This window comes from Theropithecus gelada, chromosome 1, assembly GCF_003255815.1.
Source record: "Theropithecus gelada isolate Dixy chromosome 1, Tgel_1.0, whole genome shotgun sequence".
In the NCBI taxonomy this organism is placed as follows: Eukaryota; Metazoa; Chordata; class Mammalia; order Primates; family Cercopithecidae; genus Theropithecus; species Theropithecus gelada.
In genome coordinates this window covers 220,957,315-220,975,581 of record NC_037668.1, presented here as the reverse complement: position 1 = coordinate 220,975,581, position 18,267 = coordinate 220,957,315, and the positions used below count along the sequence as shown (strand labels likewise).

General features: G+C 41.9%; 1 protein-coding gene across 4 annotated transcripts in view; it reads left to right on the top strand.

Moving 5' to 3' along the window:
• ZNF124 (zinc finger protein 124) overlaps positions 1 to 17,404 on the top strand; it is a 24,659-nt gene extending 7,255 nt beyond the window's left edge. The window contains exons 2-4 of one of the 4 annotated variants that reach the window (XM_025355083.1): positions 12,597 to 12,723; positions 13,340 to 13,400; positions 15,170 to 17,404. In XM_025355083.1, the coding sequence (XP_025210868.1) occupies positions 12,597 to 12,723; positions 13,340 to 13,400; positions 15,170 to 15,233 (252 nt within the window). In that variant the 3' untranslated portion in view covers positions 15,234 to 17,404. Of the gene's footprint in view, positions 1 to 12,542; positions 12,724 to 13,339; positions 13,401 to 14,974 lie in introns of all 4 variants that reach the window. The other 3 variants (XM_025355067.1, XM_025355077.1, XM_025355074.1) reach the window with 3 other exon arrangements.
• The last annotated feature ends 863 nt before the right edge of the window (positions 17,405 to 18,267 follow it).

Genomic DNA, 18,267 nt, shown 5'->3' with positions numbered 1-18,267 from the left:
CCAGGCTGGAGTGCAGTGGTGCCATCTTGGTTCACTGCAACCTCCACCTCCCCGGTTCAAGCGAATCTCCTGCCTCAGCCCCCTGAGTAGCTGGGACTACAGGCTTACATCACCACGTCTGGCTAATTTTTGTATTTTCAGTCGAGACAGGGCTTCACCATGTTGGCCAGGATGGTCTTGATCTCTTGACCTCATAATCCGCCTGCCTCGCCCTCCCAAAGTGCTGGGATTGCAGGTGTGAGCCACCACACCCGGCCAGACATGGGTTCTTACCATGTCACACAGACTGGTCTCCTGGGCTCAAGCAATCTTCCTGACACAGCCTCCCAGAAAGCTGGGACCGCAGGCACCACCAACATGCCCAGCCATTATTTTTTTATTATTGCTGTTGTTGTTATTGTTTATATAACAACACTATAAGATAGTTGTTATCTCAACCTTTACAGGAAGCCACACAAGTCGGGATCTGAAGTCAGGTCTGACTGTAGAGCCAGTGCTCCTGACTTCTCATGTCCAGCATGACATTTAATATTGTTTCTTCTTTTTTTTTTTTTTTTTTTTTTTTTTTTTTTTTGAGACTGAGTCTGGCTCTGTCGCCAGGCTGGAGTGCAGTGGCCGGATCTCAGCTCACTGCAAGCTCCGCCTCCCGGGTTCACGCCATTCTCCTGCCTCAGCCTCCGGAGTAGCTGGGACTACAGGCGCCCGCCACCTCGCCCAGCTAGTTTTTTGTATTTCTTAATAGAGACGGGGTTTCACCCTGTTAGCCAGGATGGTCTCGATCTCCTGACCTCGTGATCCGCCCGTCTCGGCCTCCCAAAGTGCTGGGATTACAGGCTTGAGCCACCGCGCCCGGCCATAAATTTAGTTCTTTGTCAGTGTCTTTTTTTTTTTTTATTTCTGTGGCCAAATATGAGCAGGTTGAGGAATGGGGTTTGAGGAAGCCTTGGCTATGGGCCAGCAGCCTCCTCCCAAATTAAAAGCCTGGTCCGGGCAACCATCCTTTCCTTAGGTCAGGATGGCTCTGTTGGTCACTGAGTCTGTGCTTCCCTGTGCACACGTGTGATCCTGTGTTCAGGAGGAAGAAGCAGGAAGAGTTTAAGGACTGCAGGAAGATGCAGGGCCCACTGTGGAAAGCCAAGGCCAAGTCTGGCTTACAGGCGAATGTCCCCTGGCTGGGGCCCTTCCCCCAGCTCTCAGGTGGAAGCCCTGTCTGAGTAGAGCTGTAGCCAAAAACCTGGGGTTCAGACCTGATTTAGTCACATGGTTGGTAGCATCCCCTGTCACTCACAGATGGAGGGGGCAGGGCCGGGAGTCCTGTACAGTCAGGGGCACTGAGTTGGGAACTGTCTAGTCAGCTGTACAGTCAGAGAGGAGGCAATCTGCCTGGGCCGCTGTCTTTGTGCCTACCCGCTGAGCTTGTGGTCTGATCTCCGTGGCTGTTTCCTGGGCTCTGGGAAGCCCCAGGTGACTCTGCTGTGGTCTCTGTCACCTCGTGACTTGCAGGAACTGGAAGAGCCCTAGGAAGAAATTTAGGATACCCCAGAAGCCAGGAATGGGCAGAGCCAGGCCTCCCAAGAAGTGGGCGAGGTGTGGGTAAAACCTGCTGGAAACGACTGTGGCAGGACCCAGGCCACCCTGCAGTCAGCTCCGGAGTCTGCAGCCCCTCCTGCTTGCTGGTGCAGCCTGGCCTCAGTATCCCCTGGCTGTAGGGCGGGGACTGGGTCTGCAGTGGGGAGCCGGGCATCCTGCAAGGATAACAGAAGGGTCATCAGGGGAGAGTCCCTGCTTGCTGGGGAGGGGTGTTCATGTGTGGGAGGAGCTTGTGGTTCCTGGGATTCTCAGTCCCTCCTTTCTCCTGTCAAAAATTAAACACAGCACCTTTCCATTTTCAAGAGTTTATTTGAACAAACAGTGATTCATACATTGGGGAGCACCTGGCCATGGTTTGTGAGTTGAGGGTCCACCAGAGGGGCCTGATGGGAAGGCTTTTACAGAGTAGCTGATTGGTTGCAGTTATGTAGTCCTCTTATTTGGACTATTCCGTAGATATTTGCAGAGATTAATTGGAGGTTTGTGGTTGGTTAAACCTGAATTTTCTTGTGAGTAATTTACAAGAGTTGCGTTTGAGTTAGACTTCATTAATTCACAACATTATCCACTATTTGTCCTTTATTCTACATTTCAAACACAGACATAGTTTTAATTGTTTATTATTTTTTCACTAAATAATAGATGTTACTTTTTAAGATTTGCTTTTTGGTTGTGAACATTGCACATGCGGGGGAAGCAGAGAATCATCTCCCGCTCTTGCACTGTAAATGATCTAGTTGCCTCTCCTCTTTTTATCTTCCCTAAGTGCAGATACTTTATCAGAATGTCTTTGGGTTGAGGGTTGTTTTTGGAAACTACAACAGCGATGTGGCCTCAGCCACCTTTCTGTCTTTTCATGGTCCTGGGCTTCAGAACTGCCTGGTGATGTCCCAGGAGCCCACAGTGGCCATGACCCTGCAGCATCCAGGGAAGCCAGACCATGAGTCATCTCCAAGGACAGGTGAGTGGTGGGAGTGGAGCCTCCTCACAGGGGGTCATCTGGAGGCCCTGGAGCTGCTGTGCCCTTCATTTAAGAAGCTCATGTCTTAGGACAATTCGAGTGTCTCTCCTCAACCTGTTTTTTGTGTTTTTTGTTTTTTTGTTTCTTTTTAAATAAAAACTGGCAGATTTATTCCACAGGGGCCCATTTTCAAGAAGCTGAAGGTGGGAGAGAAGTTTCCTCCCCTTTTCCTTTCTCCCTCATCTTATTTTATCCACAAGGTAAAAAAAACAAAACAAAACAAATGGCCTGGAGCCTCAAACCTACCCCACAAAAAACACGAAGAAACTGAGATTCCAAAATGTTACAGCATTTTAATTTCACTTAGAAAAGGGGGAGGAGCCAGAGGGAAAGGGAGTCCCTGGAGTTGGGGGAGGCACCCCAAGCTGGTGGGACACCCCCTCCCCTTAACTAGCTGCCTCAAATGGGGCGGGCCTATAGCATTTAAAAACTCCACAGCCCATTTTATAAAACCAAACAAAAAAAATCCCTTTTTCTCTGAGACCCAAATATATATATGTAAAAAAATATGTAAAAAAATATATATAATATATAATATATATATAAATATAAATATATATTTAAAATTATGTGTATATATATACATATATATAATTTTTAAAATTATATATGTGTGTATATATGTGTGTGTGTGTGTGTATATATATGTGTATATATATGTACACACATATATATACACACACACACACACATATATATAATTTTTTTTTCTGGGACAGAAAACAAATTTGGAAGCATTAAGCATTAAAGTGATTCTGGAACAAGAAAATGTGAAATTCCCTCCCTCCTTCCCCGTCATTGTGGGTTAACTGGTGCATCCTAAGCCAGGGACCAGCCTCCAGGTGATGGCAGAAGGGAAGGAAGCAAAGGGTGAGGAATCCCCATCCAATCAGCAGCCAGTATGGGTGTGGGCAGGGTACGAGTCCCCAGCCAATCAGCAGCCAGTATGAGTGTGGGCAGCTGTGCCGGGAAACCCACATGCACTTAGGGTTTTTCACGTGGAATGGGGTGTGGGGAAGATGCATTCCTGTGCAGTCTTCCGCCAGTTTCAAGTCAAGTGGAGGCAGGAAAGCGGGGTGACAGGCGGGGTGTGCAGAAAGGAGATGCGGATCTTCTGGATCCCTGTGGTCAAGAAGAATCCTGCTTCCTCAGCTCCTGCACAAAGCCTTCAGTTACTTCCTCTTCGACTTTGTGCGGTGTTCCTCACCTCTTTCAGAATCTCCTGTTTCACTCTTTCCAGGTGTGCATTATCACTGGAGCTGGGCATACAGGCTCAACCCCAGTTTTTATTCCTGGGACAGACACTGGTGTCATCCAATCCAGTGCTGGTATTTTGAGGGAAAGACAGAAATGATTCCTGCCCTCTGAATTCTTTCACACTTGTGAAGGGAGAAAAATAATCTTTAAAGAACAAGAAAATTTCTTCCCAGTGTTGCAGGAAGTCAGGGACCTGAAACAAAGGGACCAGCTGAAGCCATGGCAGAAGAACGTAAATTGTGAAGATTTCATGGACATTTATTAGTTCCCCAAATTAATACTTTTATAATTTCTTAGCGCCTGTCTTTACTGCAGTGTCTGAACATAAAGTGACGATTTCATGGACACTTATCACTTCCCCAATCAATATTCTTGTGCTTTCCTGTGCCTGTCTTTAATCTCTTAATCCCATCATCTTCGTAAGCTGAGGATGTATGTCGCCTCAGGACCCTGTGATGATTGCATTAACTGCACAAATTGTTTAAACAATAGGAAATCTGGGCACCTTGAAAAAAGAACAGGATAACAGCAATTGATGTTCAGGGAACAAGTGATATAACCATTAGGTCTGGCTGCCTGAGAGCCGTGCGGAACAGAGCCATATTTCTCTTCTTTCAAAAGCAAATAGGAGAAATACTGTGAATTCTTTTTCTCAGCAAGGAACAGCCCTGAGAAAGAGAATGCGTTCCTACGGGGAAGTCTCTAAAATGGCCGCTCTGGGAACGTCTGTCTTTTATGGTTCAGATAAGGGATAAAATAAGCCCGAGTTTCCCATAGTGCTCCCAGGCCTATTAGGATGAGGAAATTCTCACTTAATAAATTTTGGTCAGACTGGTTGTCTGCTCTCAAGCCCTGTCTCCTGATAATATGTTCTCAATGACAATGCGTGCCCAGTGGGACATGAAACTTCATTAGCATTTTTAATTTTGTCCCAGTCCTATGATCTTAACCTGCCTCCATTTGCCTTGTGATATTTTATTCCCTTGCGAAGCATGTGATCTGTGTGACCCACACCCTATTTGCGCACTCCCTCCCCTTTGAAAATCATTAATAAAAACTTGCTGGTTTTGCGGCTTGCGGGCATCACAGAACCTGCCAACATGTGATGTCTCCCCCAGACACCCAGCTTTAAAATTTCTGTCTTTTGTACTCTTTCCCTTTATTTCTCAGACCAGCCAACACTTAGGGAAAATAGAAAAGGACTCACGTTGAATTATCGGGGGCGGGTTCCACTGATACCTGGGAACATGACACAAAAACCTGCCAAGCAAACTGCACCTTAGGCACACAGTGGGCCACAGCGCAGTGCACTGGGAAGGCGGTCCTTGAGTACCTAGTCTCCGAGGAGAATGGGACCAGAGAATCTCCTGTTTTAGACATGGTCTTTCTTGATATGTGAGTCAAACATGCCTGTGTTCCAGTTAGCACTGCTTCTTCCTGGGCTGTCCTCTTGCAAAGATTTGTTCATTTATTGGTGCCTTAGGTAAACGTGAAATGTATTTCATCAATAGAGCTTTAAAGATAAAATATTTACAAAGAGGCAAAGAAAGAAGTGGATTTAAAATATCTACATTTGGGCCGGGCGCGGTGGCTCAAGCCTGTAATCCCAGCACTTTGGGAGGCCGAGACGGGCGGATCACGAGGTCAGGAGATCGAGACCATCCTGGCTAACACGGTGAAACACCGTCTCTACTAAAAATACAAAAAACTAGCCGGGTGAGGTGTCAGGCGCCTGTAGTCCCAGCTACTCGGGAGGCTGAGGCAGGAGAATGGCATAAAACCTGGGAGGCGGAGCTTGCAGTGAGCTGAGATTCGGCCACTGCACTCCAGCCTGGGCGACAGAGCGAGACTCCGTCTCAAAAAAAAAAAAAAAAAAAAAAAAAAAAAAAATCTACATTTGTATGTAGGTATTTTATATATGCATATGTCAATATTTTAAATCCACTTTGTATATATATAGTTTTTTTAATTAGAAATTTTTTTTAATGTTATATCAATAAATTTGGGGTAGCAGGTGGTTTTTGGTTACAAGGATAAGCTCTTTAGTGGGGATTTCTGAGATTTTGGTCCTGTCACCTGATCAGTGTATGCTGTACCCAGTATGTAATCTTTTGTCCCTTACCCCCTCCCACCCTTCCCCCCAAATCACCAAGGTCCATTGGATCATTCTTATGCCTTTGTATCCTCATAGCTTAGCTCCCCCTTATGAGAACATAGAATAATTGGTTTTCCATTCCTGAGTTACTTCACTTAGAATAATGGCCTCCAACTCCATCCAAGTTGCTGCAAAGCCCATTATTTCATTCCTTTTTATGGCTGAGTAGTATTCCACCACATTTTCTTGATCCACTCATTGGTTGATGGGCATTTTAGGTTTGTTCCATATTTTTGCAGTTACAAATTGTGCTGCTATAAACATGCGTGTGCAAGTGTTTTTTTCTTGCCTTCTCTTTTTTTTTTTAAATTGAGACGGAGTCTCACTCTGTCACCCAGGCTGTAGTGCGGTGGCACCATCTCAGCTCACTACAACCTTCCGTCACGTGGGTTCAAGGGATTCTCATGCCTCAGCCTACCAGTAGCTGGGACTACAGGCATGCACCACCACGCCCGGCTAATTTTTTTTTTTTTTTGTATTTTTAGTAGAGACAGGATTTTGCCATGTTGGCCAGTCTGGTATCGAACTCCTGACCTCAGGTCTTCCACCCGCTTCAGCCTCCCAAGGTGCTGGGATTACAGGCGTGAGCCACTGCGCCCAGGCATGTTTTTTTCATATAATGACTTCTTTTCCTTTGGGTACATACCCAGTAGTGGGATTGCTGGATTGAATGGTAGTTCTACTTTTAGTTCTTTAAGGAATCTTCATACTGTTTTCCATAGCAGTTGTACTAGTTTACACTCCCATCAGCAGTGTAGAGGATTTTCCTTTTCACCACATCCACACCAGCATCCTGGCATCTATTATTTTTTATTTTATGATTACAGCCGTTCTTACAGGAGTAAGGTGGTATCTCATTGTGGTTTTAATTTGCGTTTCCCTGATAATTAGTGATATTGAGCATTTTTTTCATATTTATTGGCCATTTGTATACCTTCTTTTGAGAATTGTCTATTCATGTCCTTTGCCTACGTTTTTTTTTTTTTTTTTTTTTTTTTTTTTGAGACAGAGTCTTCCTCTGCCAGGCTGGAGTGCATGACCTTGGCTCACTATAACCTCCACCTCCCGGGTTCAAGCCATTCTCCTGGCTCAGCCTCCCAAATAGCTGGGATTACAGGCACCCACTACCACGCCCAGCTAACTTTTGTATTTTTAATAGAGTCGGGGTTTCACCATGTTGGCCAGGATGGTCTCGATCTCCTGACCTTGTGATCCACCTGCCTCGGCCTCCCAAAGTGCTGGGGTTACAGGCGTGAGCCACTGTGCCCGGCCCTTTGCCTACTTTTTTGATGGAATTTTTTCTTGCTGATTTGTTTGAGTTTTTTGTAAGTTCTGGTTATTAGTCCTTTGTAGGATGCATAGTTTGTGAAGATTTTCTCCCACTCTGTAGGTTGTCTGTTTACTCTGCTGATGATTTCTTTTGCTGTGCAGAAGCTTTTTAATTTAATTAGGTGCCATTTGTTTATTTTTGTTTTTGTGAATTTGCTTTTGAGTCTTGGTCATGAATTCTTTGCCTAAGCCAATGTTTAGAAGAGTTTTTTTGATATATGTTATTTTCATTCCCCTGAGCATATGTAGTAATTTTTTGAGGTCTCTTCTTTTGGGTAATTTCGAATGAAATTCTAGGGCTTTTAACCAGGAATCCTACTAGGGAAGAGAAATAGGAAAAATCTCTCTTCCTTTATGGTTACAAAAAGTGAATACGTTTCCACACACAAAAGTGTGATACATAAATTGGTGAATTACAAAAATTAACCAAAACATCAGTTTGTTTCTTGCAGGATGAAGAATTTGTTAGAGTGGATAAGTCTGTGCTATTTTCTGTTGCCAGCATTTGGCACATTAATGCTGAATCTGTACAACAACCTTGCCCGATCACTGTGCCCCAGATTTCCAATACTGTGTTGAATGGGAGTGATAAAAGCAGGTGTTCTCTATAGCTCTTTCCTCATCTTGGGAGAAAAGGGTTTTTTGCTTGTTTGTTTCGGTATTTCAGCATTGATGGTGATGTTAGTGCTGGTTTTTCATATTGTAGTTTCCTTTTAGTCCTCATTTATTGTGTTTGTATCATGAATGGGTCTTAACAATTTGCCAAATACTTTTCCTGCATCAGTTGCAATAGTTATGATATTTCAGTCACTTTGCTAATGTTATGTATTACACTGATTGATTTTTCATATATTGAACCATTTTATTTTAGGAATAAATCTCACTTGGTGCATAATCCTTTTACTATGATGCTAAATATGGTTAGTACTTAAGTGAGGATTTCTGCACTAAGTACTTAAATGAGGATTTCTGCGTTAGTACTTAAGTGAAGAGTTCTGAGTTAGTAGTTATAACTGTACTTCATATAACTGTATTTTATAGTTACATCTGTAGCTTTTGTAGTGTCTTTGTCCATCTTTAGTGTAAGTGTAATTTTTTGGCCTCATAGACTGAGTTTAGAAGTGTTGCTTTCTCTTCATTTTTTTTGGAAGAGTTTGAGGAGGCTTGGTGTTAATTTTTTTTTTAATTTTTTTGAGATGGAGTCTTGCTCTGTCGCCCAGGCTGCAGTGCAGTGGCGCAATTTCGGCTCACTGCAACCTCTGTCTCCCAGGTTCACGCCATTCTCCTGCCTCAGCCGCCCGAGTAGCTGGGACTACAGGCGCCCGCCACCAGGCCCAGCAAATTTTTTTTTGCCTTTTTGGTAGAGATGGGGTTTCACTATGTTAGCCAGGATGGTCTTGATCTCCTGACCTCATGATCTGCCTCATGTTAGCCTCCCAAAGTGCTGGGATTACAGGCATGAGCCACCACGCCCAGGTATTAATTTTTTTAATGTTCAATAGATGTTGTCAGTAAAACAATTTGGTCTTGGGTTTTTATAATTTAGGGGTTCTGATTACTACATCAATGTCATATAACTGTGAATCTGTTTAGATTTCCTAATTCTTCATGATTCAGTCTTGGTACACTGTGTATTTCTAGACGTTTGTTCACCTCATCAGTGTTATCCAACTTGCTGGTGTGCCCTTAGAGACTTTTTACGGAAGATTTAAGACACAGATTTCTTTTATATGTGTTTTACTCTTCTTGTATTTGTATTCTGTTTGTTTTGTAAATGTTTATTTTAGGTTCAGGGGCACATGTACACAATAGTAAATACATGGAATCAACCTAGATGCCCATGAACAGTAGACTGGACAAAGAGAATGTGGTGTATACACATTTGTGAACAATGCTGCCATGAACGTATGCATGCGCATTTCTTTACAGTAGAATGATTTCTGTTTCTTTGGATATATACTCAGTAAATGGGATTGCTGGGTTGGTGGGAGTTCTGTTTTAATTTCTTTGAGAAATCGCCACAGTGCTTTCCAAAATGAGTGAACTGAATTCCCACCAGCAGTGTATGAGCATTCCCTTTTCTCCACAACTTTACCAGCATCTGTTTTTTTTGTTTTGTTTTGTTTTGTTTTCACTTTATTTATTTTTTTTTGAGGCAGTGTCTTGTTCTGCCCAGGCTGGAGTGCAGTGGCACGATCTCGGCTCACTGCAGCCTCTGCCTCCTGGGCTCAAGCAGTCATCCCACCTCAGCCTCACGAGTAACTGGGACTATGGGCATGTGCTAACAGGCCCGGCTAATTTTTTTATTGTTTCGTAGAGACAATGTCTCACTATATTGTCCAAGCTGGTCTGGAACTCCTGGCTATTTATATGTGTGGATTTGATCTTGTTATTGTGTCATTGGCTAGTTATTATGCAGACTTGTTTGTATGGTTGTTTTATAGTGTCACTAGTCGATGTACTTAAGTGTGTTTTTGTGGTGGCTGGTAATGGTCTTTCCATAGTTAGCACTCCCTTTAGGACCTCTTGTAAGGCAGAGCTAGTGGTAACAAATTATCTTAGTAGCTGCTTGTCTGAAAATGATCTTATTTCTCCTTCGCTAATGAAGCTTATTTTGGCTAGATGAGAAATTTGTGGTTGGAATTGCTTTTCCTTAAGAATGCCGAATATAAACCCCGATAAGGCACAATAAATTTTCTGGACATTAGAGAAAAATTACTGGACTGTAGATTGTGATAAAGTTCAAATTACTGGAAATAGCAATGGAGTCTGTCCACTGCCTTGGCCTTCATTTCTGCGTGTTTATTTGGTGTGGTGATCACCACTTGAGATTGTCTAATTTTCATTCTTCTAAAGAATGTGAACTATTGTCTATATGCCATACTATTTGGCTATCTTATTACCAAGAAAATGGATCTCTTTCCATAAATGGTCTTTTATCTTGTTATGTATCTTTTGCTTATTTTTTCCTCATTTTAAAATCATGTTTTCATTCATTTTTACTGTGCACACTAATTTATTTTATATTGCATGTATTGCAGATTTTTATTTTACTGTTTTTTGTCTTTTAATTCCCCTAATTTTAATATATTAGAATTTGTCAGTCTTGGCGGGCACGGTGGCTCAAGCCTGTAATCCCAGCACTTTGGGAGGCCAAGGCGGGTGGATCACGAGGTCAGGAAATCGAGACCATCCTGGCGAACACGGTGAAACCCCGTCTCTACTAAAAAGTACAAATAAAGTAGCTGGGCGTGGTGGCGGCGCCTGTAATCCCAGCACTTCGGGAGGCCGATGCAGGCTGATCACAAGGTCAGGAGATCGAGACCATCCTGGCTAACACGATGAAACCCCATCTCTACTAAAAATACAAAAAAACTAGCCGGGCGAGGTGGCGGGCGCCTGTAGTCCCAGCTACTCGGGAGGCTGAGGCAGGAGAATGGCGGGAACCCGGGAGGCGGAGCTTGCAGTGAGCTGAGATCCGGCCACTGTACTCCAGCCTGGGCGGCAGAGCAAGACTCCGTCTCAAAAAAAAAAAAAATTTGTCAGTCTCTGTTGTTTGCTCCTTTTCTCCTATTCATTTGTCAGAAAAAACCTTGTCTGTGACTTCTGCAAGCGGTCTATTTGTACTTTTTACATTTGAATATACAACAAATTGATTATTGTCCACCTAACAGAGGGCAATGCAATCCATTTTTTTTTCCAATTAAATAACAGCTTTGTTCCATGTTTAAAGTGCTTGGTACTTCCTTCCCTGTCCTGCAGCGCCTCCTCTGTTCTTAGTCAGCTTTCCGGATCAGTTCCAGCTCATTAAAGACTGTGTGCCTTTCTCTCGGCGTAGTTCTTTATCCTCTGCTTGTACCACGCTGCCCTGAATATTACATCTGAAAATCACTGATGGATGTTAGACAAGCCAGCACACTGCTATTCAGAAGACTTTGATGGGTGTTAAGCATTTATTATTTCTGTAGGTTTTGAAAAGTAGTTTCTGCTGAACTGCTAGAAAGTCTGTTTCAGGCATCTACAAAATTTTACATGAATATCATTTGTGAGTGGTGACATCTAGATGACATTGAGCTTTTTTCTTTGAACGCATGCCTTTTCACTTATTCCATTCTGCGTTGACATTTTTCAATAGAAATTGTAAAATAATTATTTTTAGATTATTGAATATTGATTATTAGTGTTAATTACCTCTTGATTAAATTTGGGCTTGAGTGAACCACTTATAAGCTTCTACACGTTTTCTCTTGGTGTAACCACATGGATTGGGCTCAATTTCCCAATTAAAAAGTTGTGACATCATATATGAAATATTGTCTCCCAGGGAAGCTCATCAGATACTCAGCGCTCAGAGTGTGTTTTCGCTTGTTTATTGAGGCTGATCCCCTCAGTGAGGCACCACTGCTACAATAAAACAAAATAATAGACTTTTGGAAGGAAAACAGGAGTTCAGCAAATTCCAGATTGTTTAGATAAACTATTTAGCAACAGTGAGCCACTTTTATCACTTAGGTGTTGGGATGCCTCTTAAAATGTAAGTGCCCTGGTACCAGCAAAGTTTGAACTTTGTAGCAGGTATTTCTAAGGATAAGTAATCTTGTGACTGCTAATATTAACTCTCCTATGCACACCAGATAATAAGACTTTGTTATGGTATGTGCTACAGGTATATTCAATAAAGAAAAATCATAACAGCAAATATTATTCCCTGGACCCACCAGCAAGAAGGGTGTTCCTTCTCTGCTGCTGCCTTGCTGAATAATTCAACTTTAGCATAAGAACTGCTGGCTGGGCGCGGTGGCTCACGCCTTTAATCCCGGCACAGACAGGTGGATCACGAGGTCAAGAGATTGAGGCCATCCTGGCCAACATGGTGAAACCTCGTCTCTACTGAAAATACAAAAATTAGCTGGGCATTGTGACGCGTGCCTCTAGTCCCAGCTACTTGAGAGACAGAGGCAGGAGAATCACTTGAGCCCAGGAGGCAGAGATTGCAGTGAGCTGAGATCGCGCCACTGCACTCCAGCCTGAGGACAGAGTGAGACTCCATCTCAAAAAAAGAAAAAAAAAAAAAAAAAGGACTGCTGTGTGGGAGAAAGTAAGTGTAGACAGAGTCATAGTTCTAGGGACCAAATTGTGGAATCAGTGTTCACCACAGAATCAGGTTAACATCTTATGAATTGACTACAGATTTCCAGTGCTTTCAGTCTCATCCATCCTCTACAAAACTGTGAAATGTTTTAGAACTCGGTTGCCTTTGAGGATGTGGCTGTGAACTTCACCCAGGAGGAGTGGGCTTTGTTGGATCCTTCCCAGAAGAATCTCTATAGAGATGTGATGCAGGAAACCTTCAGGAATCTGGCTTCCATAGGTAAGAGTCACAATATTTCCTTACTTAGTCAATCAGAGAATAAGTGTTTCATGGTTTGCAGTGTCATTCCATGATTTGGAATATGCAAAGGGAACACGATGAATGAATGAGGCATGGACCCAGCGTGCAGTGACTCTTGTTTCTTAGTTTGTTTTTTAATTGTTATAACAATACCTGATTCTGGGTAATTTACAAAAATAGTTTTATAATGATTTATGATTCTAGTGGCTAGAAAGTCCAGGTTTGTGTCTGGTAAGGACCTGATGCTACTTCAGCTCAGGGCATGAGGCAGAAGCGAGTGGGCATCTGCAAAGGGATCACCCAGTGAGAAAATAAGAGCAATGCTTGGCAGCTGAACTTGCTTTTGTGACAGCCTGCCTTCTGGCAACTCGTTCAGTCTCGCAAGAGTAAGAGAAAACATGCATTCCCAAGCAAGGACATTAATCTGTTAATAAGGAACCTGTACCCATAACATGAACGATGTTGCCATATTGGTGACCAAATGACAGCATTCATTTTGGTGGGTACAAACCATATCCCCAACATAGCACCTAGAATCTGTAATTTTTCTATCATTTCAAATAATTTGTAATCTATTTCTGGGTCTACATTTTAGGAAACAAAGGGAAAGACCAGAGCATTGAAGATCAGTACAAAAATTCTTCAAGAAATCTAAGGTAATTTGCACTCACAAGAGGAAGCAGTCCCCTTTGGGGACAATTGTAGTATATAATCATATGTTTAAAGCAAACAAGGCCAGGCATGGTGGCTCACACCTGTAATCCCAGCACTTTGGGATGCTGAGGTGGGCGGATCACCTGAGGTCAGGAGTTTGAGACCAGCCTGACCAACATGGCGAAAGCCCGTCTCTACTAAAAATACAAAATTAGCCTGGTGTGGTGGTGCATGCCTGTAATCCCTGCTATTTGGGAGGCTGAGGCAGGAGAATCGCTTGAACCTGGGAAGCGGAGGTTGCAATGAGCCAAGGTTGCACCATTGCGCTCCAACCGGGGAAACAAGAACAAAACACCATCTCGGGGGGGAAAAAAAACCAAGCAAACAAAATAAATTAAAGACAACATCAATTTATTCCCAAAGTTTTTACCAAAAATACATACGTCACTGTAACGTAGATGTTAAGTGTTTGCAAAATAGTTCACTTGAAAACAGTATTGTTTTAGTCTACTTGCATTGCTATAAAGGAATATCTAGGCTGAGTAATTTATAATGAAGAGTTTTATTTGGCTAATGGTTCTGCAGGCTTTATCAGAAGCATAGAGCCAGCATCTGCCTTTGATGAGGACCTCAGAAAGCTTCCAGTCATGGCAGAACGGGAAGGGGAGCTGACATGTCACATGGGGAGAGAAGGAGCAAGAGAGAGAGAAAGGAAGTGCCAAAGTTTTTGGTTTTTGTTGTTTTGTTTTTTTGAGACGGAGTCTCACTCTGGTATCCAGACTGGAGTGCAGTGGTACAACCTTGGCTCACTGCAACCTCCGCCTCCCAGGTTCGAGCGATGCTCTGGCCTCAGCCTCCCAAGTAGCTGGGATTACAGGCACTCACCACCACACCCAGCTAATTTTTGTATTTTTAGTAGAGGCAGCATCTCACCATGTTGGCCAGGCTGTTCTTGAACTCCTGACATCAAGTGATCTGCCCACCTCGGCCTCCCAAAGTGCTGGGATTACAGGCGTGAGCCACCATGCCTGGCCATTTTTTTTTTTAAGCAGTCGGATCTTTCAGGAACTAATAGAGTGAGAAGTCACTCCTTATGTGGAATCTGCTCCCATGACCCAGACACCTCACACCAGGTCACACCTCCAACATGAGGATCAAATTTCAGCATGAAATTGGAAGGGAGTAAATGCTCAAACTGTATTCAATACTAAGAAACTGCGTATAAGAATATTACTGTTTTGTTAATAGCTATAGGGGAGGGAACCATGCTGTAGACTAATCAATCCATTTATGTTCAATTTGTTTATGTTAGAAAACTTGCACTTTCTCTGATATTGGTAGCAGTGTAAGTTCAGACTTAGTAATAAAAGAAAATAACTAATAAGCCACTAATGATGGGGTTGTCATTTTTTGTAGAAGTCATATGATAGACATACTATGTAAAATTAAGTAAGTCAGTGTAGAAAAACCTTCAGATGCCAAATTTTAATCTGAACAAAATAATTCCTACTGGAGTAAAACCGCGTGAATGCAGTGCGTGTGAAAATTTCTTCGTACGTCATTCATCCCTTCATAGACACATCATCTCTCACTCCGGAACAACCCATATGGGTGTGAGGGATGCAGAAAGAAGCCATATACATGTAAACAATGTCAGAAAACTTTCCTGTCTGTCACAAGCGTTCAAAGAGACACAGTAATGCACACTGGAAATGGACATTATAGTTGTACAATGTGTGAGAAAGTTTTTAATATTCCCAGTTCATTTCAGATGCATCAGAGAAATCACACTGGAGAGAAACCCTATGAATGTATGGAATGTGGGAAAGCCTTAGGTTTTTCCCGTTCTCTTAATAGACATAAAAGGATTCACACTGGAGAAAAACGCTATGAATGTAAGCAGTGTGGGAAAGCCTTCAGTCGTTCCAGTCACCTTCGAGACCATGAGAGGACTCACACTGGAGAGAAACCCTATGAATGTCAGCACTGTGGGAAAACCTTCCGTTATTCCAATTGCCTTCACTACCATGAGAGAACTCACACTGGAGAGAAACCGTACGTGTGCCTGGAATGTGGCAAAGCGTTCAGTTGTCTCAGTTCCTTGCAAGGACATATAAAGGCTCATGCTGGTGAAGAACCCTATCCATGTAAGCAATGTGGGAAAGCCTTCAGATATGCCAGTTCCCTTCAGAAACATGAGAAAACTCATATTGCACAGAAACCCTATGTATGTAACAGTTGTGGTAAAGGCTTCAGATGTTCCAGTTCCCTTCGTGACCATGAAAGGACTCATACTGGAGAGAAACCCTATGAATGTCAGAAATGTGGTAAAGCCTTTAGTCGTGCTAGTACTCTTTGGAAGCATAAAAAAACTCATACTGGAGAAAAGCCCTATAAATGTAAAAAAATATAAAGGCTTTAATCACTACAGTTTTTGTCAAAAACATGAACGATCACATACTTGAGAGAAACTCTGAATGTAAGGTGTAGGAAAGTACTTAATTTCCCCAGATTTCTTCAAATACATGAAAGGAACCAAACTGGAGATAAACCCTATGACTATAAGCAATAATGTAAAGCATTCAGTTTTCCATTTCTTTTTGAAAACTTGAAAGGACTCACTGAAGAAAATGCGTATGAATGTGTAAAATGTGGGAAGGCCTGCAGTTGTTCCAGTGGTATCTGATGGTATAAAATAACTCATTCTAGAGAAAAACTTTATGAATGTATCGAATGTGGGAATGCCTTCATTTATCCTATAACTCACTCAGAGACACATGGTAACACATACTGCAGTTTGACCTTATAAAGTAAAGAATGCCCACCAGATTGAAACCCTAGTAGTTTGGGAAATACAGAAAATTCTGAATTTTAACAATTACTTTAAAAGTCATGTGAAAACTCCTACTGGAAATAAATCCTATAAATGTAAGTATTATGGAAAACCTTATGTAAAATAATTATAGTACAATTCTCAAGAAAATTCCCTATGTGAATGAGATGTTTTAGGAGCTATGAATAAATTGAATATATCAGTTGCTAATTTTTAAAGAGAGTCTCTAGAATATAGATTTTCACTTCTTTTGAAAAAAAAAAAAAACATTGAGGCAAGACATCTTTTTTTTTTTTTTTTTTTTGAGATGGAGTCTCACTCTGTCGCCCAGGCTGGAGTGCAGTGGCACAATCTCGGCTCACAGCAAGCTCCACCTCTCAGGTTCACACCATTCTTCTGCCTCAGCCTCCTGAGTAGCTGGGACTACAGGTGCTGCCATCACACCCGGCTAATATTTTGTGTTTTTAGTAGAGACAGGGTTTCACCGTTTTAGCCAGGATGGTCTTGATCTCCTGACCTCGTGATCCACCCGCCTCAGCCTCCCAAAGTTCTGGGATTACAGGCGTGAACCACCACACCCAGCTGAGGCGAGACTTCTGTAAGTACTCTTCAAGCAGTAGTACAAGAGTTAATATGTGTTCTTCTTTTTTAAGCTGGTAAATAAATTTCCTTTTTCTCCCCATTTTAAAGTGTGTTGGTTATATATGGGTAAATTGAAATGTATTTCTTTTCCTTTTTTTTCTTGCATAGCCATTTTTAAAAATATTTTTTAAATATTTAAAATATAAAATATTTTTAAAAATTTTTGTGGGTTACATAGTAGATGTGTGAAATGTATTTGTAACATGTATGTAGGTTTAACTTCTGTGTAGTTTAATTGTTTTGTTATTAATTGATAAATGAGTCTATTTTCTTTGCTAATAGAGTTGCTGTCAATTTGTAAGTATGTAAAGTTTATTATAGAGTATATTCTCACGTGAATTATTATTTTCATCTGTTGTTCTTTACATTGTCATTATTTTTGGCTATTTGCACCGGTCACATTGGTTTAAGGAGAGAGACCTGTGATCGAACAGTGTCTTGTGTCTAATCTGGGAAAGAAAGCATCCAGTCTTACCATCATGTATGATGTTAGCTGAGGATTTTTAAAATAAATTCCTTAAAGTAGATTGAGAAAGTTTCCTGCTGTCCATTATTATTGAATATTTCATTGTCAAGTATTGTTGAAGTTTTTCTCATGGTTTTTGTGCATCTATTGGAATGATCTTGTGGTTTCTGAAATTTATTCTGTTAACATGGTGTATTACATTAATTGACTTTCTAAAATAACAGATTGGGTCTAACTTTGTCACCCAGGCTGGTCTCAAACTCCTAGGTTCAAGTGATTCTCCTGCCTTGCCCTCTCAAAGTGTTGGGATTACAGATGTGAGCCACTGTGCCCAGCCAAATTGACTTTTAGATGCAAAAACAACATTGCTTTTTTGGGGGATTAAATCTCTCTTGGTAATGAAGTATAAGTCTTTTTATGTGTTGGTAAATTCAGTTTTGTAGTATCTTTTGAGACTTTTTGCATCTATATTGAAAGAAATTTGGGTACCCTAGCGTAGTTGATAGTGGTGTATACTATATAGTATACTATATAGTACTATATAGTATTATTTCGTATATATGTAGTTCATTAGTTCATTCTCACGCTGCTATGAAGAAATTCCTGAGACTGGGCAATTTACAAAGGAAAGAAGTTTAATTGACTCACAGTTCAGCATGGTAGGGAGGCCTCAGGAAACTTACATTCCTGGCAGAAGGTGAAGGGGAAGCAAGGCACCTTCACAAATTCACAAGGTGGCAGGAAGGAGAAGTACAAGCAGGGAAGATGCCAGATGCTTATAAAACCATCAGATCTCATGAGACTCACTCATGATGAGAACAGCATGGGCGAAACCATCCCCATGATTCAGTTACCTCCACCTGGTCTTGCCCTTGACACATGGGGATTATTACATGTCAAGGTGAGATTTGGGTGGGGACACGGAGCC